Consider the following 26,777-nt stretch of genomic DNA (forward strand, 5'->3'; position numbering starts at 1 on the left):
CATAGAACGACAACTCTTCGCTCCCCACCAGCGACTGAGCTTTACCTCACCCCCCTCGGTCATACTTTAGTTTTCAATTGTATGGACGTCAGACGTCACGCACACAGATGCGCGTGTATGATAACGTCAATGTGTAGTGTCTATGTAAAATGAAGTATTAGTATGACGTGTCCGGGGTGTGGTAGTAGGTAGGTAATTATATAGCTATATGTACCGAGTCCCCGTCCGTGTCGACTTTTGTCATGTAATAATCAACAGTAACATATGTGCATACGTACATAGCGGTCAAACTCATAACCCTCATTTTAGCTTCGCCGAAGTCGGGTACAACACTACTTAATAGTTTGTTGTCACGTTGTTGTGATGATTTAGTCGTTACATGAGCCAGGTTAGGGAACTTTGGAGGCTTAATAGTAAACCTGACTCTACGTTTGATGAGCTCGGTCATTGATCTCACAAGCTATCCATAGAGGCCAATCAGCTGGCTACACTAAATACTCTCAGCGCTCCCCATTTGTCCGGCCAAGTAATTAATACCTTTCGCGGAAAATCTACAATAAGTAACCGTCAGCATAAACGTTTCTAACGGCGAGAAACTGATGATGTAGGCATTTTGAACAAAAAAAAAAATTTGTATTTGGCAACATGGAAACAACAAACATGACAAAGAGTTGAATCCATTGTCAAATCCACGTCAAATTTTCTCATTAAAAGATAAAAAAGTGTCAGTATGGCATATTACGTAGATATGTCAAAAGTCCACAGAATCTGATAAAAATATGGTGGCATTGAGAGTTCATCGACAATTTATCACGATGTAGTATTTTGACTGAACAACATGACGTTTTTGGTTTACATGAAATCGATAAAACGACCGTGCCAATATTTTATCACGTTGCGCATATGACAGAGGTATTTTACATTATTGTTTTATTAAAAAATATTGGTTGTTCTGATGTGTGCAAATATTTATGTGTGTCGTAGGTTATACCTAAATAAACTTTTTTATTACCATATTTTTTATATTGTACCTTTATTAAAAAGTCAAATAAATCTAATTATATTTAGTTTATTTTCAATGTAAAATCATTATTCAATGTAGGACTTATCGTGAGTCAAGTATCTATTTGAATTGTATTCTATATAGCTACCACTTGCCACCATTTCAGAATATGAAATGAGAAGAAACGGCATAATTAACATATAAAAAATAGTTTTTGTCACTTCCGACCTCTGAATTAATACAAGCTTATGACTATGACACAATTATGTAATTGTCGAGCCAACTGTGTTAATTAAAAACAACTTATTGGTGCAAATCTGCCACCAGGGTTCAAACCGGCGGAGCTCCGCGTTTGCATAGCGAACCAGTGACCCAGGACCTCAGGGTCAATTATAGACGACGATAGTGCTCGCCATCTATCACGTTAGTCTAACAGAAAGCTCGGTGAAGCGTTGGTCTTGCCATGGATACACCCACCTTTGACAAGCCAAATTGGAAATGGGTGAATATCAAAATGTGGCAAGCTTGGTGGCGAACTTTCATATTATGTTTTCGTGAACAACTGAGTTCCAACGAGGTAACTTGTTCCTCGTAGCTAGAACTATCCTTTTTCATGTTGAAACCCAGTTTTTCACGAAAACATAATATGAAAGTTCGCCACCAAACTTGGCACATTTTGATATTCACCCAAATATAGTGGTGAGTATCCCACTCTAAGTGGGATAGGCACAACATGTACTTATTCCATCCATTTCTATCAGTCGTCATCTCAGGACTCGCATCTTTCACACACATGTCATATCCTTTTTTACACAATCCATCCATACTTTCTTGGGTCGTCTAAGCCCGTACCCCTAAATACCTAGACATATAACGAGGAAAGTTATGAGTCCCAAAACCCATCCACATTCAAACTCATAACTTTCCCTGTTATTATGCCCTTCATCCCTCCTCATTACATAGTCATCGCAAGATTTGCTAGACCATCTTTTACGACCTTTGAAATAGTTTTTTTCCTCGTCACATGTAACAAGACATATCAGCTTAGTAAAAATGTAACAGAAATGGAAATAAGAAACTGGACACAGAGCTTTTATTATAAAAAGATACTGCAGTGCCTTAGCCGGTGTGACCGAAATATGCACAACACGAAACGTTTTAATAAGACAACGAACATATTTTAAAAGCATCCACGTCGTTCACATGTTTGGCATCGCGCAACCACAACTACGCAATGAACGGTGGGTAAATCGATCGTAGCAATCCAGCCAGAAATATCGTGAATGACGTGAGCGGACTCGTGTTACTTAGTCCTGAGGGCATATCTCCGTTGTTTCTTGAATCTGTGGATGAACAACCAACTTTGATCTGAAAGTAGGGTTACCAACTACTGTGGCGTCCCGGACACGGTCCTTACTATCGTGCTTACTACTTTTACGCCCACACGTATAGTCCTAATATTTTACTCGGGTAACTAAAAATATTCTTCGTGCACGTGTACGTTATTTTTGATCTGTGCAGGATTAGAACTAAAGAAAGAACTTAGAACTGTGTTGAGCTGCTTATCATTCTGGCGAGTAATGAAAGTCGATGAAGAGATAATATCCACTATAGTGGATCATCAATAAGTATCCTGCCTGTCACCATACTGTTAATTATATCCGTCTTAGGACTTCAAATCAAAAACGGTTGTATTAAGTCTACTGATTACTTGTGACTCTGCCCACCCCAATAGATATCACGGGCGCAAGTTTATATTATGGATGTACTCCACGTGTAAACAAGCTTATTTTTTTTCCTAAAATACCAAAAAAGAATCAATTCGTTTCTAAAACAACGTGTGATTATATCCCAAGTTAACGACTAGGTTCTTACTATTCAAGCCACTTCTAGTAATGTAAAGTAGACATGACTGTGTGAACTGAAAAGGTATGTGGAAACAAAGAAACTTATTTTATTTTTTAACTCACTGATGACCTTTATGGCTTGAAATGGTTCTACACCACCACCGTCGTTTGAACTTGGTAAATGACATAATACAGGTTAGTGACACCGTAACGAAAACTTTGAGGGATGATCCAGGCTATGATTCTGAGTTGATATCAAGTGGATTTTTCCGTCGCAAAAGTATAAAACTGAAAATAATAAATTCATGAATTTTCTGACAGGAAATTCCACTTGAATCATCCCCCTGAGTATTTGTTACGATTTTATTAACAGCCTGTATAAACAGCCTATAAAATTCCTTAACTACTGATGATTGGGTCATATAATAGGTTCAAGATAAGTAAATTATGAAATTCTAATATAACTATTATATTAACAAAATAAAGACGAAAAATATTTCCTTTTTTCTATTTAACTTATTTATGAATTTTAATCAAGGAAAACGTAATAATAAGTCGGAAATTTCATCACGTTTTTCTATGACGTCACAGTATGTTTATTCATACAAGTTCCATAGTAATTTCGTATTTTGACGTTTAGTAAAAAGTAATAAAATTAATTTGACTAGTTGGAAACTAGCCTGTTGTCGCAACCACGTCTTACGACGTGAGCTTCTGTGGGTTTGAATGTGTCGGTGTAAAATGGTAATGTACACTCCTCGAAACGGCCTCCGTGGTCCAGCGGTTGAGCGTTGTGCTCACGATCCGGAGGTCCCAGGTTCGAATCGCGGTGGGGACCAATCACAAAAATCACTTTGTGATCCCTAGTTTTATTAGGACAGGCTGATCACCTGATTGTCCAAAAAGTAAAAAGATCCGTGCTTCGGAAGGCACGTTAAGCTGTTGGTCCCGGTTATTACTTACTGATGTAAGTACGTAGTCGTTACATGAGTCATGTCAGGGGACTCAGCGGTTCAGTAATAACCCTGACACCACGGTTGATGGGGTTGATAATTCGCCTCGCAATCCACACGATAGAAGAAGAAGAATGTACACTCCCAGTCAAGTTGTAACCTAGTATCAAAATTAAATGTACCTAAGGAATACTTAAAGAGAAGCAATCTTAAGAATCGATAAGATCGTGTCTATATCTCTCTCTTCCCTCCATTGCGTTATGGAGAACGTGCATTGTCGTTGTTGAGGATCGCGTCGATACTAGCAAGAAAAAAAAGATAGGTACGGAACTTATCCAAGCACTCCAGTTACCGCGTTCGAACACCGTCTGTCCATGAAGGTACTCACGCGACCTTGGACTCGTCATCGATCCGTACCACTACCAGTCACCAACCCCATCTCGCCAGCTTTATTATTAAGTATAAATTAAATACCGATAAAACCACTTCAACTGCTGATTTTTTATTTATCGTGAAAATATTTACTATTTTGAGTTATTAGTTATTTATTATAAAAGCTGTGAACATTGTAGATCCTAATTCAAGGGTACAAGAGCTGTGATGAGTGAGACAATGAGTAAACCAGTATATAATAGATTTTAACGGCCTCCGTGGTCCAGTGGTTGACCGTCGGGGTCACCTTCCGGAGGACACGGGTTCAAATCCCGGTGGGGACATATCACAAAAATCACTTTTTGATCCCTAGGTTGGTTAGGACATTACAGGCTGATCACCTGAATGTCTGAAAGTAAGATGGTGCGTGCTTCAGAACTTTTGAACGTTACTACTTACTGATGTAAGTATGTACCTAGTCATTACATGAGCCATGTCTGGGGCCTTTGGCGGCTGAGTAATAACCCTGACACCAACCCTGGCGTTGATGAGGTTTGGTAGTCCACCTCACAATCCACACGATAAGAAGAAGAAGAAAGATTTTAATAATTGATTTTGACACCTAATTGATAAGGTTCTTGATCTTATTGAAACAATACCTATTGCAAGCAAAATGTGGTGGAAAACCTGAATTTTCTCTTTTCGTATTCAAGTTGTGAGATTGGGCACTGACCTCACCAACCTTGGTGTCACGGTTACTATTGAGCCTCCGAAGGCCTCTCACAAGGTTCATAATAACTAATAACACACTAACTTTTAACGTCCGAATCTCTGGAGCGAAAAGTGACAAGTTGTCAGATAAAGTAATATGTCCCACTCATGATATGTGCGCCCTCGCAAATAAAAACACAGTTTTGGTGTTAGTGACATCGTAACGTAAAAAATATAGAACGTCTGTTTGATAGTTAAGTAGTACTAAAAACGATGGTTGGTGTTTTTCTTGACGAAAATGTTTGGTTAAGATTTTGTTTGCTGCGCCGCAATGTAAATCGAACAATGCGTAGAGTCGTTCGACAACGGAGTTAGTTACCTACCTACCTATATATAGGTTGTTGTAAGTTAGTAGGTTAGGAAGTAAGAAAAATGATTTTTTTTCATACGGACACAAAAAATATTGTTAGAATAAAAATCCCACAAAACCAATTCCTCGGTTTGTCTGTGAGAGTGGAGTTCGCGATGTTTAAATAAAGATTATGGGATAAAACTAATTAAAAAAGACACAAACAATTACGAAATTTTCCGAATGGCCTAATTCCTGCAGACACCTTATAATTTTATTTCTAGTTAATACCCGTAATTTTGTTATCAGCCGAAAAGGAAAGGGACGAATGATTGACAACTGTTAATTTAAAAATGAATGAGAGAAGGAATAAATAACCCGGGCGAATTAAGTTGACGTGTGCTGTCAACTTGATTCTGTTGGAAAATTTGCCAATATAAAATTGTGGGAGGAGTTTTTTTTAAATTTCTGCCTAAAATTGACGTATGTTCCGTAAATTACCTATATGCCTGTCGATTACCCGTCCCTTAACCTTTTGGCGGATAACAAAATGAGAGGTATATTTAAAAAATAAATTAAAATGGTGTGTGCTGAATTCAGCACCAATGAACGTAATGATAGGTGTGCTATTTCGAAATGAATCGATCATATTGGACTTTACTTGGCCCTTCCAATCGAATAAAAACACTAAATTATTCACTTCTAGTATTTTTTTCTTTATAATGAAATCACGTTAATATTAAAAAGTTTTCTTTGTCACAGTATAAAACCTTGTAAATTATATACTTGTAATTATATCGTCCTTGAAACTGTGTTTATGATTGTGAGAAATATGAGTCGAACCCTTGTCCAGCCCTACGTTAACACGGAAGGGAAATAGTTGAAAAGTGGTGACTTACATGCGAAGTTTTAATGAGAATTAGCTTAGAAAGATGATTATTCACCACATTATTGATTTACTTAGTATTTCTGGGAAACGTTCTATACAGTCAAGGACGTTCAATAAAATTTATTGCGAATCTTTTTAAGCCTTTCGAGTGAAAAGAATCCATTTAATTTTTTATACACTCGGTAAAGAATGGCGAAAGAAAATATCGTAAGGAATTTCACGTTCCTGAGAAAATTGATTGTGTTTTCTCTGGTATGTAACCTAACTTATACTTAGGTAAGCGTGATCCACCCCACACCACATCGTCACTCACCATTAGGTGAACCTAACCTAACCTAACCTTTTTTTTTTTTTTGGTTACGAAGGGGAAATCCTCATGGATACCTCGCCACCCGGGGGAGCGACGAGGTTATGTCGGACTCTTACCGACTAAAACCCCTCCGATGGCCCTCTGCTGCGCATGTCGGGAAGCTCCGGGATCTCTAACGAACGCACCGGTGCTTCCCTCGCGCCTGCTATAAAAAGCGCGTCCCGGGGTAGGTCCCCACCCCTACGCCATCCCAGTTTTACGGCAATGCGAGGCCATGTCACATTGCCGTCCCTCCCGGAGACCGTATGAAGAGCGGCTCGGGCCCCCGCCCTTACCACTCACGGTCTCCAGTGTCCCCTTTCAGTCGCCTTTTACGACAGGCAGGGGGTACCGTAGCCCTATTCTTGCGCCCGGAAATACAGGGCGGACGAACCTAACCTAACCTAACCTAACTTATACTTAGGTAAGCGTGATCCACCCCGACCACCCCATACCACATCGTCACTCACCATTAGGTGAGATTGTGGTCAAATGCGAACCTATATTATTGAAAAAAATACTAGGGCTTGGCATTCCTTCGCTTGGAAGGTCGTATATCAGTCGCTTTTAGGCCTCTGCCTCGAATTTTGCGGGCAGCGGGGCGGCGGCGGCGGCGGCGCGGGAGCGGCAGGATCTTATGCGTATCGTCAAATGGACCGGGTTTCGAAAACAGCGGCGCGGGAGCGGCGCGGGGGCGGGCAACGAGCGGTGCACTCCAGTCGAGCGGTGACCGTTGCGCGTCTGCATTGTAGTATAGTGTTGTACTTTTTTTTCGTGACGTAGGTATCAAAATGTCCTCGGACGTGCAAGAGCAAATTATTTCGGCAATCTTTGAGAGGAGACCCATATGGAACAGCAAAGATGTGAACCATAAAAATAGAAGAATAATTAATCGTTTATGGGAAGAAATAAAAAACGCCGTTGTCGCCGATTTTCAGACATTTCGTTTGCGAATGTCGACAACACAACCACGAACACAACACTACACCGCTACAGTGCCGCGCGATCTGCCCGCTGGTTTCGAGAACAGGTATGCGTTGCCCGCCCCTCTCCCGCGCCGCCGCCGCTGCCGCTCCGCTGCCCGCAAAATTCGAGACCGAGGCCTTATGGGCTGGTTATCTTTCACCATACCGTTCCTGGTATCCGTCTTAGGTTGTATCAAGAGTGACTGCAAAGCAACTCACGCCCGTAATCCCTAATGGGGTGGGTAGACAATTTGAATACGCACATAAGCTCACGACTATATTCCCAATTGGGGTAGTCAGAAGTATATCCATTGCAAGATGAACTAAGTACACCTCACCGAGTTTTCTGTTACACTAACGTATATATACGTATAGATAGGTGGTGAAACGTATCGCCGTCTATAATAGTCAAGCCAATTAACTGCGTTAGTGAAAAAAAAATAACTTAATGGTGCAATTTCGGTACCGGTGTTCGACCTGGCGCTCCCCGTTTGAGCAGCAAGCCGGTTTTCCACAAGACCACAGTGACAATATAGTATGTCATATACCCATCGTCAAAATGTACCAGGGACTCAGAATACAACAAGCACGTTCATTTCACGCAGTCCTACGTAATGTCCGCGTGCTCTTGAACTTATTTCGGATTAGATACGTTGTGACGGGAAACGTTTGATTGGCGCTAGTTACTCAAAAGGTAGAGCGTACGAAGCATTCATCATCTGACATAGACTAAACGGCTCTGAGATGCCATACTTTGTACTTACTATCATATAGCGGCTTCTGTGGTCCAGTGGTAGAGCGTCGGGATCACCACGGATGTCTCGGGCTCGAATCCCGGTGGGGACATTACAAAAACCATTCTGTGATCGCTAGTTTCGTTAGGATATGCAGTCTGATCATCCGATAGTTATTTATAGTTGTACTTATTCATTACGGTGTCTCTAACACCCATGCGTACTCGTATGGCGACCTGTATGTACTTGTACGGTGTGTAAGTGACATAGTAACGAATACTGAGAGGGATGATTCAGCTTATTATTCTGAGTGTGGAATTGAAAATAATTTTAAAAAGAAACACAAAAAGTCATGAAACAAAAGTATGGAACCGAAAATAATTTAAAGAAACATAAAGATTTTAATGTATTTTCCAACAGGAAATTCAACTTGATATCAACTCAGAATCATCATGGTACGTATTCGTTACGGTGTCACTACCACCCATACCTACTTGTATGGCTACCAGTACGTACTTGTATAGGGTGTAAGGGACATCGTAACGAATACTGAGAAGATGGTTTCCTGTACTATCTGTTTTCTTTGTATGTTTCTTTTGTCTGTTTTATTGTGTACAAATAAATAAATGATTCACCTAATTATTCTGAGTTAATATCAAGTGGAATTTACCATCGCAAAAGTATAGAAGTGAAAATTTTGCGACGAAATTTTTTTGGTATTAACTCAGAATCATGGTCTGAATCAACCCCCTCAGTATTCGTCACGATGTTTACATAATCGTATGCGCGATTGTAATGTAAGCTATATTACTCGTTAGAATACTTTCCTTGGAAGATAAATCACTACCATTTCTAGACTAGACGTCATTAAACTAACTAGAAGTGATAATAATCCTCTTACGAGATTAAGCCATTACTAGATTCTGGGATATCTTTGTTATTACGGACATTATGCGGGTAACGCGATTGTTATCTTCGTGTCATAACCGTATTGGGTATTACGTCAGTAACAAGTCAATAACCTCACAATCTATTTTATACTGCCTTGTTGGGTTCGAATTCCGTTGGGGACATATCACACACTTTGTGATCCCTAGTTTGGTTAGGACATTGCAGGCTGATTACCTGATCTTCCGAAAAGTAAGATGAACCGTGCTTCGGAAGATACGTTAAGCCGTTGGTTCCGGTTACTACTTTCTGACGTAAGTATGTAGTCGTTACTTGAGTCATGTCAGGGGCCTTTGGCGGCTCAATAATAACCCTGACACCAGAGTGGATGAGGCTGGTATTCCACCTAACAATCCACACGATAAGAAGAAGACTGCTTTTTGGAAATTATGACGATGTAATGTGAAGACGTGAAAAGTCAAAATGTGGACACATTCACAAACAGTGAAGCCAGCAGTTTTTGTTATTCGTAACAATGTACCGGATTGGATTCCGTATCATACCATCGAGATTCTATTAAAAAAATCGGGGTAAATATTAATTCTAAATTTGAATTTCATGCATATTCTGCATACTTCAAAGCATTTTTTTATTCTAGATCATTCCAATCGAACTTTACCAAAGTAGTTTCGACTTTGTCGATCGTCAAACGTCGAAAAGCGAATCACGGAAGAGTGACAAAGGTAATTCAATTGTGTGAATATCCGAAGATCAACTCTGAACCTCGAAACTCTATACTTCGGAAATGTTGAACCTGTGATATTTGCCATATTTATTTTAGTTATTTGCCTGTGCTACAACTAAATATGGCGTATATTTGCTCTAAGCAATACCAGTAAAATGTGAATATTCTAAAAATCAATATTTACACATCCAGGATTTCACAAAATGTGTTTTATTTCAGAATGCGTGTATGTTGATTGTCATCTCGAGTAACCAGTGCGATCATATCGAGTTAATATCAAGTATAAATAAACAAAATACCTAAATAAATAAAATATCCTAGAAACAGATTGAGGAATTGGCTACTTGACAGTTGTATCAATTATAATATATACAATAAATAATATTTTTTCTTTATTAAAAGTCAATAAGACTCACACACATTACATAATACATAAATTTAATTAAAATAAATATACAATATAAAATACCTATTTCCTATTTGCGTCCCGGTGTAAAGACCACCAGTGTTTAAAAATAAGACTGGCGACCCCTTCGCACACTTTCTGCAAATGATGTTATTTGAAGCCCTAAGCCTCGTCCAAAATCCCGCCACACGTGTACGTATGACAGCAAAAAAGTCAGTTACACGCGATTCGGCGCTATATAATAGTATTTTATGCAACAGTTGTATAAGAAGGGTCAAAAAATGCGAGTGGCGTGAGTTGCGATGTGAGCCTTGGCGAACATCGCAATAAGAGACGCCACGAGCATTTTTTGACCTAGTTATACAACGTTGCATACAATACTTTTTCTACGACGACGTAATTTTAAATGAAACAAAAATTATACAAAGAAAAATTTTATTTATAAAAATTATTTTCTAACGCGCGGGAAAATGGCGGCAAATGTATACTTTTTTTTTATAGTATATCTATGGCACCAAACAAAGTAAAGGTGCCAGTTTCCAGGTCAAAAAAAAAAACAAAACAACAACAATGCTTTTTTGGCGACATTATAGTACAGTTACACTTTGTAAACAATGCTTTTATAGGCCATAGAGCGTACACTTTTTCAAAGAGTTTAATTATGTATGTACTTATATTAGACTTTTTGGTTATTTAAATGCCAGATTAAAGTAGAGGAGTAGAAAAAATATTTTATTTTCTCGAAAAAGCTTTATAAAATAGCAAAAAACATCTTGCCGGTCACATTTTAACAAACAAAGAAACTGTCAAACTGTATAACTTTGAAACCTGACAGATAGTTTTTGTGTATTTTGTGAAATGTAACGTCGCACGAAGCTCAATCATGGTCTTGTAATACACAAATAAAATATCGCACTCTTATTATGTAAAAATAAAATATTTAAAAATGACCTTAATAAAATACCTATTGGATAAAGTGATAAACTGCCATAATTATTATCCGAAATATTTCATATTTTATTTTTTCTACTCCTCTACTTTAATCTGGCATTTAAATAACCAAAAAGTCTAATATAAGTACATATATAATTAAACTCTTTGAAAAAGTGTACGCTCTATGGCCTATAAAAGCATTGTTTACAAAGTGTAACTGTACTATAATGTCGCCAAAAAAGCATTGTTGTTGTTTTTTTTTTTTGACCTGGAAACTGGCACCTTTACTTTGTTTGGTGCCATAGATATACTATAAAAAAAAAGTATACATTTGCCGCCATTTTCCCGCGCGTTAGAAAATAATTTTTATAAATAAAATTTTTCTTTGTATAATTTTTGTTTCATTTAAAATTACGTCGTCGTAGAAAAAGTATTGTATGCAACGTTGTATAACTAGGTCAAAAAATGCTCGTGGCGTCTCTTATTGCGATGTTCGCCAAGGCTCACATCGCAACTCACGCCACTCGCATTTTTTGACCCTTCTTATACAACTGTTGCATAAAATACTATTTTCTACTCCTCTACTTTAATCTGGCATTTAAATAACCAAAAAGTCTAATATAAGTACATACATAATTAAACTCTTTGAAAAAGTGTACGCTCTATGGCCTATAAAAGCATTGTTTACAAAGTGTAACTGTACTATAATGTCGCCAAAAAAGCATTGTTGTTGTTTTGTTTTTTTTTTTTGACCTGGAAACTGGCACCTTTACTTTGTTTGGTGCCATAGATATACTATAAAAAAAAGTATACATTTGCCGCCATTTTCCCGCGCGTTGGAAAATAATTTTTATAAATAAAATTTTTCTTTGTATAATTTTTGTTTCATTTAAAATTACGTCGTCGTAGAAAAAGTATTGTATGCAACGTTGTATAACTAGGTCAAAAAATGCTCGTGGCGTCTCTTATTGCGATGTTCGCCAAGGCTCACATCGCAACTCACGCCACTCGCCTTTTTTGACCCTTCTTATACAACTGTTGCATAAAATACTATTAAGGGGTACAAAATAAGCGTTTGTAATTTTTAAAATACTTATCCGAAAACTGTCAAGTAGTCAATAATTGCGTTTGCTCTATTAAGATGGACTATTATCAACAGCAAATTGTCTTCAAATTCCTTGTGGCTCTACCCACCCCATTCGGGATCCTTTGGCCTCCTAATCTGTTGGGCTCGCAGTCCGGAGGTCCTAGGTTCGAATCCTGATCCACAGAAATTTGTGATCCCTAATTTGGTTAAGCCGTTACGGCTGAGGGTTTAAAACGGCCACATCGAAGCAATTCATCTGAAAAAGCAATATTGTAATTTGACATTTGCACATAATCAAAAGTAAGTGCGCAAAGCAAACAAATAGCAATAATGCTTTTCTACTTGAATTGCTTCGATGTGGCCTTTTCTTGTCTTGCGCTTCAGAATGTACGTTGAACCGTTGTTCCCAGTTACTACTTACTGATTTAAGATTGCTTCACAAGATTGCTTACACAATAATTACACTGACACCAGAGTTGTTGTTGTAATTCACCACATTACCCGTACAATAGAATAAGTCATTTCACCTCTCACATTTGTACCTAGTCGACCATCTGTTGTACATAACCTTGCAATGACGTCTGCGGCCGGACAATAGCGTACAATTACGATAGCGCCGCTACTGTAGGATATGTCGACCACTCCACTGCTCGTAACTCGCAATTACTCTCCGTTAATTGATCTAAATGTCGTTGCAGGGAGCTAAATTAGTTGTGAAAGGGTGCAGTTGGATTTGTTAAACTACCGACTGGGTGCACTTTGTATTCATTTGACCGGCCACGTACTTTTATTTATTTATTTTTTTTTATTAAAAAGGTACACAAACATATTGTAAACAATACACATATGACATAACTCGAAACAGGTTTAGAACTAGTCTACAATCCAAAAAAATAGTGTACACAGCATGACAAAATAGTAGAAAGAACAGAAACTAAGGATAAACAATACATGTTTAATACTTATTAATAAACTAAAAACATTACCATAAGGCCAAAACAAAACTAAGTAAGATAGCTAAAGAAGCAAGTGAGACCACAATAATCGTTTAAATTTCGCAATATTATTGTCGAAAAGATCAAGATCAGCAACTAAATTCTATCCAAGGCAAAACTATAAGTAGTGATATAATACAAAATAACATCCTCTAGATTATGTTTCAGATATTGTCTTGGCACTTTTTTTTGACTTATTGTAGATTTGCCGCAGATGGCAATAATTACTTGGCCGGACAAATGGGGAGCGCTGAAGGATCTCACCCGGTACAATGTTTAAGACAACAGGCCTGAGGGTGCTCAGTTGTCTTGGTACTGTTTCACAAGGATACCAAGGTCGCGCCCTCAAGAAAGTGTAAGGAGTAGTATAAACCTCAACTGCAGCTTCTGTCACCATGGTGTGATATGGCCCTTACCAGTTTATCCAGTCTGATTCAGATAAGTCTACGTAAAGTTGGATAAAAATTTCCGGATTTAACCAGTTTTTCTTGTAAAACTGAGCAAATTATAACTTCCTCGTTTGACATTAGCCTGTATTGCGCTAGACACTTCATTACCTTCGTAATGATGTTTAAACAGGAACGTCTTAGATGATAGACGACTGGTCAAAGAAAAAAATGCTAACATCGGAATAAAGCTAGTATATATAATCCTCAAAAATAAATTTTCTGATTTGATTACGAAATTTAATGAAGAATTACGTTTGATCACGTTCATTTCAGTACTGTTTTGTATTCTCACAATAACGCCATTATTACGTATAGATGATCCGTTTTGACGTTTCGAAAGCAACTTATTAATAATGAATGAACTAACAAAATTGGGACACTACCACATCCAACCTATCTTTTTCTTATGCCTCAAAAGAAACACTTTGTGTTGACTTTGATTTTCTCAATTTGAGTAGTTTGACTAGAATAAGCATATTATTATTATTACAACCAGTATATAACACATATAAAACATAGTTGTAGAGGTACATGGAATTTCTTAATTAGATTATTAGGGGCAAGCATGAAACCTTTTCAGTGTGGAGTGTGTTGTTACAGTGTTCGGTAGAAGTTTACTAAAGCAATATAATGGTGGATGGTAAGTGTTTCTTTTTGTTTTAACCTTGCGATCTGCATTTTGACTATAATAAAAAAATACCCAGGCAAAACCTCGGTGCAATATTATGTCACATGAAAAAATGTTTTTTTCCCAAATAATACATCCGTTGGTGATTGCAATAGGGGCTTGTTGTTGTGAATATCTTTACCCCGATTTTCCTCCCTCGCTAGGGTCGACTAAGCAATTCTTTCAAATAATATATTATCCCATCAGACGACGGCCTGGGCCGAGGATCGCGCCCAATTGGGCACCCTCAGACCTGTTGTGTTTAGATTTTATACCGGGTAAGAGCCCTTAGCGCTCTCCACTTCTCTGGCCAAGTAATTAATGCCATCTGTGGCAAATCTACAATAAGTCACGGCAAAAGAAAGTTGAGTGTCTTAGTATTCATTGTCCTAATAAGATGTTTCTAATATCAGATTCTCCTAATATTCCATAGTGCTAATTTCGTAATGGTCTTAGGTCCTACTGTCGATGGTCATAAGCTTTGTGCTAAATATGAAGATCAATTTTAGAATTACTAGTTCAAAGATAAATTATGAAATTATTAGTGTGCGCACGCGCGCACACACACACACACACACATAAAAGCATTTATAGAATTAATATTTTCTTTTTAAAAATGTTTTGTGATTTAGTCTGTTTAATTCAAGTTAACTATTTTTATTTTTTCTTTTTTTATTTTGTTATTTTCTCTTGACCATGACTTTCTGGAGGTGGAGGCCTGGAGTCCTAACACACAGGGTATCCTAGTTTAGGCTCCAGCCTCTACAAATATTGTATTTTTGTATGTATTTATGTATCCATGTGTTTTTGTAGAGGAAATAAAGCTTTTATTTACTTACTTACTTATAGTGCATCGAAATAACAGAATGTTGATAATTTCTACGCCCAAGCTAATAGCTTCAGTGAATTATTCACTTGATATTTGAACTCAAACATTAAACCCATGATTAATTACGACAATAACTTTATATTACTATTAATCATATAGCAGTTGTGATGATAATGATCTACCCGTGCAACTGCCTTAAGACCTTAACGTCATGTTTTAGCATAGAATAAGGAATAATAACTACGTGTAGAACGGCAACTCTCCGCTCCCCACCAGCGGCTGAGCTAGGTTTACCTCACCCCGCTTGGTCTTACTTTAGTCTTCAATAGGCTATTTTCCAAATAGTCAAATCAGTAACTTTTTACTAAACAAAGAAAGAAAACAAAACTTTTTTGTCACCTTTTGTATCTGTCTTTATTTAGTAATCAGAATTTCATAATTCATTTTTTACCTAGGAAACTACTCAATAGTACGGGCGTCAGACGTCACGCACACAGATGGGCGTGTACGATAACGTCAAGGTGTAGTGTCTGTGTAAAACAAGGTTTTTTCTATGAAAAGTCCGGGGTGTGGTTATAAGAAAGGACATTTACTGACAATGTCCTGATTTTCCTCCTGACCTGTTTTTGACGTGAATTATCGTATGTTTGCCCAATATGTCATTATTTACTTGGCTGGATTCCAAGTGTCATTCTATCATAAATGAAAGTTCAAAGAACCGTGATCTGGGCACACGTGTTAAGTTATTATTTTTGTCTCTAATCATGCCACTGTCTTTTGTTTTTCCAGTTGTGGATCCAGGAGTAGTCAAGACAGGAGCATATAAGTATGAAGATGGTACTAGGTACGTGGGCGAGTGGAACTCCAAGGGGCAAAAGCATGGTATGGGACATCTGGTCTTACCTGATGGAACCAGATATGATGGAGCCATGATTGGTGGGTTGTGTTCTGGGCTTGGGGTTATGGCGTTCCCCGATGGTGCCAAGTAAGTTTCTTTTAATTTTTACTTTTGATATTTTAGTTCTGTCTTTCGTCTACGAGATGGCGAGTAGTACCTATACTACAAAATGTGATATTAATATTAGAGTACCTATTTAAATAAAGCCTCACTTTACTAAATATTAAGTAGTAAAGTATGCAATATTAGTAAAATAGTGTAACTGTATCATCAATCACTTGACGAAGTGTTGGCTGTTTATATAATAAAACTTTGCCTAGTTATTATAAGTAGTTTGACATGTGTCAATCCAGGGCACATTTTCATGGGCGTGGCCCGAGTTGTTGTGGAATCATATTTTTGTAAGATTTATATTAATAAAAGCTCATATTAATTAAAGTAAATGTTTGTATTCTAACACGAAGAAATGGCATTTTCTTGTTATTATTACTAGCGCCATCTAGCGACCAGCTCTTGCGTTTATGGAGCATTTGAAAATAGTTTGAAATATGCTCAGAGATAAAAGTTACTAAACAATATCCCTATTGAAATAGTCAGAGGTACATCCATAGCGAGATGAACTAAGTACCCACACCTCATCGAACTTTATGTTAGACCAACATGATAGAAGTTGAATGAACTGTGTCAGTGAAAACTGGACTTAAGATAAATTAATAACTCATTGATGTAAGTCCAAGCTGGCGCTCCACTTGAGAAGCAAGCTGGTGTACCCACAGGTCAAGTGACTATACGTAAAAAATAATAGTTACTTACCTGTTATTAAAATCTGAAAAAGTCACAGCAGGTTGTAGGTAAATCACTTTTTTAAATTTTAGAGGACTAGTTTAATTAAGTTATTTTTTTGTTGGCTGTGGATAATTAATGGAAAACACTCGACTGACATTGATAAATCAGTATACAATGAATAAAAAAAATATATTATTAGAAATAATACAATGATGAACGCACGTGAAAAAGGGTGGGTACAGTCATGAGCAATATAATGTACCCACTTTAAGACTCTGTCGCACTAACATATTTGACATTTAGTGAGACTTACACTTCAATTTGTAAAAAAAGTTAATGTGACGTGGTACCAAAGTGTATACATATTAATGCTCGTGACCGTACAACAGCAAATTAGGATCGCCTGTGATTCGTCGTGAATTTGGCACAATAATTAATTATGAGGCATTTAAAATATTTATTTATTAATTTATTTTATTTAATTTTATTTGGGTAACTTACAGCCTTTTTTATTAAGTGAATACTTGTAAATACAAACAAATGCCAATGAAAAGCTACCACAAGTGAACATAAAACATATAAAATAACATATTATAAACATATAAATGCAATTTTGTAAAAAAAATCTTCCCACAATTTGTTCATTTTGTGATTCAAAGTAAACCTGAAAGCAAATGTAAATGTTATATTATGTAATTATGTTATTACAAAAGGTCAATAATAATTGAATCTGTTATAATTGAATTTATTCGGAAGTTTTTAGGAATTAAAACTTTTTGTTTTGAATTTAACCCATTATCCTCCAACATTTTACGATTGCTAAAACAATGCCCACGCACTTTTCATTTCATAGATACGAAGGAGAGTTCATGCAGGGTTGGTTCCATGGTCATGGTGTCTTCTGGCGAGCTGATGGCATGAAGTTCGAAGGGGAATTCCGAGGAGGAAGGGTCTGGGGACTTGGTCAGTATTATGTTCTATATTTAGTATAAAATTGATACTATGGATCCCAGCACGGGCCTGGACTATTGATTTAGAGATTATCATGTCGGGATCATAAATGATTGGCACGTGTTTAGCTTTGAAGGAAAACATCGTGGAGAAACTCACATTCCCGAGAAATGCGATCCAGAGGTATGGAATCTGTATTAGGTTGGTTTTCTCTTCGCGGGTTGGAAGGTCACACAGGCTTCAGTAAAAAAACCTATCAAATCTTCAGGTTAGGTATGTGGACTCTGTGAAAAACGCAGTAACGCTAAGGAGATGGATTTAGTATACCATGGATAGACAAAGACCTGTGAATTTTATAGCCATACTTGGTATTGAAGGCCAGAGTGTTAAACTTGTCATATTATTTCGTGTAAGTTCCTTCTAGTACAAAATGATTGTTTTACTCAATTTACCGCAAATATTTCGTTCAAGCTTACCTTACTAGACAGTAAACAGTCGTGACACTCGCTTTGTGGGAAAACCATTTCCTATTCAGCGTTCCTGATCTCGGAACGATTTTTATTCAGAAAGTGAGCAATTCTCGGTACAAAATTTAATTGAAAATTTTAGCTGAGGTTTTCTTCAAGTTTGTAATTTATTTTAATGTTAGGTACGTATATATTATACAAAATATGTTATTGTGAGCACATGCCTAAACCAATGATTGTCGAATTTGTCTTTGAATTCGTGTTCGGATCATAAATTATTATCACGTGCTCAGCGGTGAAGGAAAACATTGTGAGGAAAGCCACATTCCCGAGAAATGAATTTTCGGAGGTATCTGATCTAACTTGTATTGGGCTGGTTTTCTCTTCGCGTATTGTAGTCAGGCAGTCGCTTCTATAAAAAACCGGACCAATCAAATTAGGTTAGGTAAGCGGACTCTGTGAGAAACGGGATAATGCTAGGGTTATGATGATATTATTGTGTTGCTGCTTTCGATCATGTAGTTAAGTTCTCATATGTTCAGTTGCTTACTATCCCGAGCATAATGTAGGTGCCTAAAGCGCCTAGCTCACATGAGAGCAGCACACGAGCCGCGGGCTCGGCGGTTTTGAGAGGTGGTCTCCAGTGCTCCCTGCCTTGACTCCGGCACGTCCACGCCTCGACTCCACCGTGACATTTGTTACTAAAGAAGATCCTTAATCGTGTGAGCAACGCGCCTAAAGGGATCCTTTCAAACATGATTGTCTATATATAATATAGACAGGTGAAGGCATGGTGACCTGTCACTATACAGCTCATCAAATGAAATCAAATCAAATATACTTTATTGAACACAACATACAAAACAAATTTACACAAATGGACGATAGAATTAATCAAATCAAATCAAATCAAATATACTTTATTGCACAGAACTAAAATAACAATAATATTAATATATAATAATAATTAATGATAACTTTACCCGTCTTAGGACTTCTTATCAACAATAGCTGCAGTTTATTTTACAGATTATGGGCGGGGTCCGGGGGTTAATGTATTATAATAAATAGGAGTATCAAAACTGGGCGTTATATGGATTGTATTGTTAATATGAAGTCTATTAGGAAAGAAATCTACCGGATCATAGACTGACGACCTTTCTTAGACAAATATTTCTAAGAACTACTTAGAAAGAAAACAATGGCAACAAAAGATTTATTCTAAGACCTAGGGCATTGGCTTGATATTGTAAGATAGGAAAATAAGACACTGAAATAAAATTTCCCTTAGCACTTATCCTGTTTACTTACCGCTATTTAACGCAGTATAGATGCTGTATCGCGTTTGCATTGATGCAAACGCGCTTGAGTAGCGTAGCGGATGCGGTATTACTAAAGTAATATTTATAACTGATGATGATCGGCATATTGTGTTTTAAACAATATTTATTGCTTGGAGTTAATTAATTCGTGTGTCCTAGCTATATTATCCATTGTTGTGTCGATCTTTTTCTAAGACAATAAACATTTTTTTTTATTCCCAGTTGAATTATTTTCCATACTATACTAATGGTTACAACAATTATTTACTATACTAATGGTTACAACCGTTTCAATAAATCAATGGAAGCTGGGTAGAGAGGAATGCGCTACTAAAATCGCATGCGTGCGCGATAAAGCCGCAATGTTATATCGCCAATCTGTCTCTACTGCATCGCGCTTGTAATGCTTCTATTAGAAGTGCGTGTGTGTAAAGATTGAAGTCTCGCGTTTGCATCGATGCTGTTTCACAACGGAGGGCTTAAAATATCTCCAAACAACCAGTTGTACTGTACAAAGTGTCAGTGACATAGTAACGAAAACTTGAAGGGATAATAAATTCAGACCATGATTCTGAGTTGATATCAACTGGAAGTATGAAAATAATTTAAAAAAACCCTTAAAAGATCATGAATTTTGCGACGGAAAATTTTATTCTACTTGATAATCATCCCTCTCAGTATTCGTTACGATGTCACTAACACCCTGTATACTTTCAAATAGCGAACTAAGAACACGTTCTGTTGCCGCGGTTACTGATTTTCACGTCGCGGGCCAAAAGTAGCTTTGTTTTCGAATTCTTTACTTTACGGGTGAATTTTTGGAAGTGATTATTTTTTCGCACATCAGTGGCGCCTTTTTTAACCGTATTATTTGGCGGATCGAATTGAAATATCTGTCAAACTCTTATTTACATTACAAAAATCTAAAATATGCTCCACCGAATTTACGTAAGAAGCCGCTTTCGAAAGTCACCCTCTAAATGTTTTTTTTTTTTTTGTATCCAGGTTTGGTGACATTCAGTGATGGTAGTAATGGGTTTCCTCGCAACGAAGGTTTCTTCCAAGACTGTCGATTAGTCCGCCGTAAGAGATGCCCAGAGGTGGTGCAGAGAGCTCAGAAAGTGGCCTACATGGCGCGGGCGCAGTGCCAACAAATGTAGAACATCAAGGGGGGTTTATCGACGTTCATGTACATATAAGTACATAGTAATTATTATTCGAGGGACAATATAACTGTTTCCAATATATATATTATATATATTTTTAATAAATAAGTAATTTAACATAAATTTTTGTTTTTGTTTAAATCATTGTTATTATTTGTTGAAATGTATTTATTAACTACTTCTCTGGATAAATGAGGAGTACTCAGGGCTATCACTTGGTATATCATTTCGTCTACTCAGCCATAACACCTTGCGAAATGACGTAAATTCAAAAATGTTACATTGACCTTCAACAAGTTTATCCATGATAATTTCGTTGAATAAATGATTCTGATTCTGATTATAAAATTTAAGACAACACGCATTAGAATGCCCATTAGAGCTAACATACGCAACCACTGCAACGTGATAAAATTTTGTCACGGTCATTTTATCGATTCAGACGATATAATCGTGTCGTTTTGCCGATTGGTTAATAAATAAAGCTAATATGTGAAGCCAAATAAGTCATGTAGTTTTGTCAAAATACGAACATAATCACGTGACACGCATGTTTGGGGAAAAAAAGAACCACAAACTCAAAAACTAGCGAATTAGAAATTAAAGGGATTTTTTAAATTCGTCTTAAGTTAAATATTGAAATTTGACATTTGCAATATATAAAGGTGCAAAATAATGTGAACGTATGTCAAATAAAAAAAAAAAAAAAAATCAAAATAGTTTATTTGCTTTAAATAGTACATCAATATATAACCTCGTTATTGGGACTTCCTAGTAAGCCTCATTTAAAGACCTGTGTCAGGAAGCCCCGCTCTTCCTAATCGGTATTACATCTTTGACAGTACTATTATAATGTTGCTTTGTAGATGAATTGCCCCAATGTGGCCGTTCGAGGTTCGCGACCAGGGCATCCTCAGGCCTGTTGCCTTTTTTGTACATTACTGTTTTTGTACACAGTTAAGGTTAATTCTTGATAGATGCAGGCGAAAGTGTTATAATGTTGTATCTGCCCTTAGTTACAGACACAAAAGCGTGCTGGTAATATAAAATATAACATTCATTTTGCAAAAAAATTATATGAAAATTATTTATTCTTCAAAATTGGTTTACGTAGTTAGCGCTCTCTGAACGTCAAAAATTAAATTACTTATTATGTAACTGGCTGAAAAACTCAGGGAAAGACGTGGCCGGAAAACCTCTCAGTACAGGGCCCTACTCCTACTAATTCATGTTTTCCTTTCTTTTTTTTAAGTCCAGTTTGTATAAACTTAAATACAATGGTATTCCAATTGCAGACGGTGGAAGGAAAGTGAAAAATAAAGAGAGTTTATGTGATTTATTCACAGGAATAGTGTTTTATGAGCTGCGTATGTGGACAGGCCTGGCAGAAGCAGGCCTGTCTACATACGCAGCACCCGATCACGAGTTGGCGCGAAAGCTAGCCATCGCTCCCTTCGCACATTTTTGAGGTAAAGGTGCGGCCCGACTTCCGGACGCCACCGCGTACACGAACAAACCGCGTACTTGCTTCGCCGCATTAGGCTGCGTTTCTATTGACGTGGAGCTGTGCGGAGATGAGCGGAGATGTGCGGAGATGTGCAGGAATCGACCAATCACCGTGAGGGAGAGAGTGACAGAGCGTCTTCGTTTTCGCTCTTTCGAACGCTGTGATTGGTCATATCCGCACATCTCCGCTCTTCTCCGCCCATCTCCGCAGCAGTGGAAACCCGGCCTTAGGGTAAAAATACAAATAAGCAAACCAATATAATATTTCAAAAAAAGGAAAATTTTGTGACTTTTCGTTTATTAATCGAGTGGAAAATATTTGTTTACTACAGAACAAATTATTATTGAAATTCTACTAGGAAATAGGCGGAAATAGATTAAAATACCAACTTAACAAAAATGCTTTAATCCGTAATATTCTATACAAACCCTTTATTACATTACAACAGCTTAAAAGAGAGCTAAGCTTAAGTTATCCTTCAAATATAAGTTAATAAATAAGTTATTGTTCTGATCAAAATGTTTGCGGTAAGTAAATAGGTAATATTTATTATTTACACAAGTTCTTATTCTTAACGTCTTGTTTTTAAATTATGACGATATTATGTAATAATAAAGTATTCAGCATAGTACAGATGCAGAATACTTTATTATTTCATATTGCCATTTTGACTTCCAAACTTTTATTTTAATGCTTACCTAAATAGCCCATGATAGGTACATAAAAGTATGATAATTAGGTACTTAGTGGTTGTACTTACAAAACAGCAATAATTTCTCAAAATTTCAAATACTCAAAGGCACTCTACATCACAAATATTTTGATCAAATTATAAAATTACACTTCTCATCATAAAAATCAAAACACCAAGTTTATGTTTCGTAAGGAATATCATACCAGTAAAGAAAAAGAAAATGCGTACATTTCACAATGGGTAGTAGAACGTTTTTAATTGTTAATATTAATATTCCAAATTTAAACTGGATTATGCAGTTTTGTTGAAAAAAAAAACTTTTGTTTGTAGATTTTTTTGAAGAGAAGTATTATTATAATATCTCAGTTCCCAACGATTTCTAATTGTTCTTTAGTTTCCTCTCCGCAATTGTTGCTTCGTCATCTAGGCATTCCCCGTATCTGACCTCCATACATTTGCTTCCCTGAAAAACAGAAAAATAAAACATATAAGTCATCATCATCATCACCAGCCATTAACGTCCCCACTGCAGGGGCACGGGCCTTCCCTATGGATGGATAGGGAGATCGGGCCTTAAACCACCACGCGGGCCCAGTGCGGATTGGTGGTTATTAACGACTGCTAATGCAGCCGGGACCAACGGCTTAACGTGCCTTCCGAAGCACGGAGAAGCTCGAGATGAAATCTTTTTTTTTATGGTCACCCATCCTAAGACCAGCCTTTGCGAAAGTTGTTTAACTTCAACAATTGCAGACCGAGCGCGTTCACCTCTGCGCTACCGAGCTCCTCAAACATACGTATAAGTAAAAAAATAAATAAAATAAACATATAAGTAAAAAAATAAATATTATTCTGTGTAATTCAGCAGTTAACAAATACTGTTTGCTACGTACGCAACTACTCAAAGAAAGTGTCAAAACTAAATAGCCTAAATGGGTGAATATCAAAATTTAAAGTTTGGTGGCGAACTTTCATATTATTTTGTCATGTCGGAACCCAATTTTTCACGAAAAAATAATAATGAAAGTTCGCCACTAAATTTGGCACATTTTAATATTCACGCAAAAAGTTTAATAGTATAAAAAATATATTTATAGGCATTTGTAATTCCACAAACTCGTAACCGTTTGAAAAAGATATAAGAATGAAGACGTCGGAAATAGGAGACAGGATATTAAAAAAATAATATCCTTCAAATCGATTTTTATTACGAATGCATTGTCCCTGTTTTCTTGGGTTTTCAATTATTGTGACGACGTAGGTGTTTCTTCTCTAAGGGTAGTATTAATAAACTAATCTCAGCTTCGAGACTGCCCTCAAGATCATGTCAATTTGACAGTTCTTATATAAAAACAGGGACTTATGCATAGTGTTGAGGGCAATCTCGAAGCTGAGATTAGTTTATTAATAACACCCTAAGCTGCGTATAGTGTATGCTACGTACTCCTTCGATCCTTAGTGGCACGCTAGTGCCCAGTAGTGGGAACTAGATTAGATTAGATTGTTTAAGATGAAGAGAGGCAACAACACTTTCTTAATTTAAAAATAAATATAGCTAGCTATATTCAACTTCAACATTTTTCCTTTTTTTATGGCTGCATCGTTCAAGGTAGCTATCTATTTATTTAGACCACTAAATATATACCATTTTATGTGACCACACATTGATAGACTATTATAATGTGGATGTGTAAGTAGATAAAAATAATTAAGTAGTTTCGTTCCAATATATCACTATCACTACACGTCAAAGACCTTCTCTTTTCATCAAGTATTCAGAAGAAAAAATAAAGTTTAAAAACTATAACGCGACTACGGAAAATCACGCTCTTTTTGTAAATTTATTTGAGATAACAAATAGTTAAATATTATAATGTTACAAATTGTAATAGCTTGAAGCAAAATTTATCTTAACATGCTACCAACTACATTATCCACAGCTTATGTATACAGTTTACATATTTAGGATCTCGCTAAGACGCGTGCTGACAGTTATACGTAAATGTAGGTATATAACAATAGGTACAGTCATGAGCAATATAATCTACCCACTTTAGGACTCTGTCGCACTAACATATTTGACATTTAGTGAGACTTACAGTTCAATTTGTCAAAAAAGTTAATGTGACATGGTGCCAAAGTGTATACATATTAATGCTCGTGACCGTACAGAGTTTTTATTTATGTAATATTGAAATAATTTACCCAGGCGAATGGCACCAGTGTAGTAGAACCAAAGTTATTTATGTAAGTATAGGTTATATTCTTGGGTACATTTATAGGTATATTTAAAAAAAAAAAGAAATGAGAAGGCTATTTTCTAAACATTATTATTGGGAAAAAAATCAGAAAATTATACCTATTTTCTTCTTTTATACTGTTTAGAGCGTGATTTTCCGTAGTCGGGTTTTTGTTTTTAAACTTATACTTTTTTAGGCAAAGTGTAACTTTTTTATTCTTTTGATTAACAAATACATGTGTATTTATGAACTTTTAAATAAAAATGAAAATTCTTTATTATTTTTTTGTCACGTCACATAAGGTTTGTATCATAAATTATGATAAACTGTGTAGTAATTGTTTACCTGTCTATCGCATACAAATACCTAATTAGTCCGTCGCGTTCGAAAAGTAATTAAGGCTAGGTAAAGAGATAATGATGATGTTTTAAAAATAAATTTATACTAGGTACTTTAAGTACGCTTACTTCTTTATAATATAAATTACTACTTCCGAATCACCGAATTTTCTTTTTGTATTCAAATCTCCCGAAACGTTTTTAATTATTAAAATTAATTGCAAGAAAATGACACTCTGTTTCTTCCCGGAAAACAAAAGTGTCTTCGATCTGTCGCAAATACAAATCGCTATTAATTCGTCGCCTGCAAAATCCATTCGTTAACTTAAATGGTATTTTCCTGTTAAACATAAATATTCACAAAGGAAAATAGTATTTTTAGATGAATCTTTTACTATGAATCTGGGGTTTAAATTAAGGTTTACTTATCTTCGAACGTGTTTTGTTTACTAACTGATCCGTGTACCTACAACGCTGCCTGCTTCGGTAAGAATTACATAATTTCGCGTTATTTTAATAGGCATTAACGCGTTGCCAACTGGTAGATATTCTTGACTCCTGTCGTAGAATAAACACCGTTACTACGTACAGAAGGGAGTTTCTACGCTGCTTGGGGAGTGAATAAAAAACATAGAACACGTTCAGCTGCTTGTCTTACCGGGCATGTCGTAAAAACCGACAGGGATTGTGTCCTCTAATATGATGGTCAATTTTTATGCACGATATGCTCAAATCTTGTCACCATAAGGTATATCATATCCATCTTAGAACTTCGTTTCAACAGTGGCAGCGAGTTGTCTTTGATTATTTGTGGATCTGCCCACCCCGTTAGGGATTGCGGGCGTGAGTTTATGTATGTGTATGTATGTAGAAGGGATGCCCTCCGCCCCGCACCAATACGAGCGAGTTTAATTTACACGGTAGGTTTTGTATGGAGTATCCTAGCTGTTTCTGGTTGAGTTGTGGATTTATCGACTCTGCCCACCGGGTTAGGGATAGCAGGAATGATTTTTGCGTCTGTCACAATTTATAAAAAGAACTAGGTTGAAAGTACACATCAGGAAAGTAGGTAAGTACCCAATTTTTTGTTTTGAATGGTAATGCAATGAGGATCAAAGGGAAGAAATGAATTTGCACATTTCAAATATATACATATTACTAGCTTTTACTTGCGGGTTTCAATGTATTTACTCGATAATTACGTTGAATTGATAACATGACCGCTCAGACATGTTCC

The 26,777-nt window shown here is 36.6% G+C and overlaps 3 protein-coding genes across 7 annotated transcripts in view; 2 read left to right on the plus strand and 1 right to left on the minus strand.

The window, feature by feature from the left end:
- Positions 1 to 26,777, plus strand: part of LOC126366260 (proton-coupled amino acid transporter-like protein pathetic) — a 231,414-nt gene that overhangs the window by 49,366 nt on the left and 155,271 nt on the right. The gene's annotated exons all lie outside the window — the stretch shown is intronic.
- LOC126366346 (MORN repeat-containing protein 4 homolog) lies at positions 13,528 to 20,811 on the plus strand. 2 transcript variants are annotated; one of them, XM_050009467.1, is made up of 5 exons: positions 13,528 to 13,581; positions 14,276 to 14,315; positions 15,961 to 16,156; positions 17,709 to 17,818; positions 20,601 to 20,811. In XM_050009467.1, exons 2-5 carry the CDS (start codon positions 14,306 to 14,308, stop codon positions 20,753 to 20,755), a joined length of 471 nt encoding a protein of 156 aa, XP_049865424.1. In that variant the 5' UTR covers positions 13,528 to 13,581; positions 14,276 to 14,305; the 3' UTR covers positions 20,756 to 20,811. The 2 variants fall into 2 exon arrangements, with proteins under 2 accessions (XP_049865424.1, XP_049865423.1); XM_050009466.1 differs by lacking the exon at positions 13,528 to 13,581 and having other exon boundaries at positions 13,802 to 14,315.
- LOC126366321 (elongation of very long chain fatty acids protein 4-like) overlaps positions 22,658 to 26,777 on the minus strand; it is a 33,200-nt gene continuing 29,080 nt past the window's right edge. For both annotated transcript variants that reach the window (XM_050009430.1, XM_050009431.1), the window contains exon 7: positions 22,658 to 23,425. In XM_050009430.1, coding sequence (XP_049865387.1) covers positions 23,342 to 23,425 — 84 coding nt within the window. In that variant the 3' untranslated portion in view covers positions 22,658 to 23,341. The remainder of the gene's footprint in view (positions 23,426 to 26,777) is intronic.

Source organism: Pectinophora gossypiella, chromosome 4, assembly GCF_024362695.1.
Source record: "Pectinophora gossypiella chromosome 4, ilPecGoss1.1, whole genome shotgun sequence".
NCBI classification, from domain to species: Eukaryota; Metazoa; Arthropoda; class Insecta; order Lepidoptera; family Gelechiidae; genus Pectinophora; species Pectinophora gossypiella.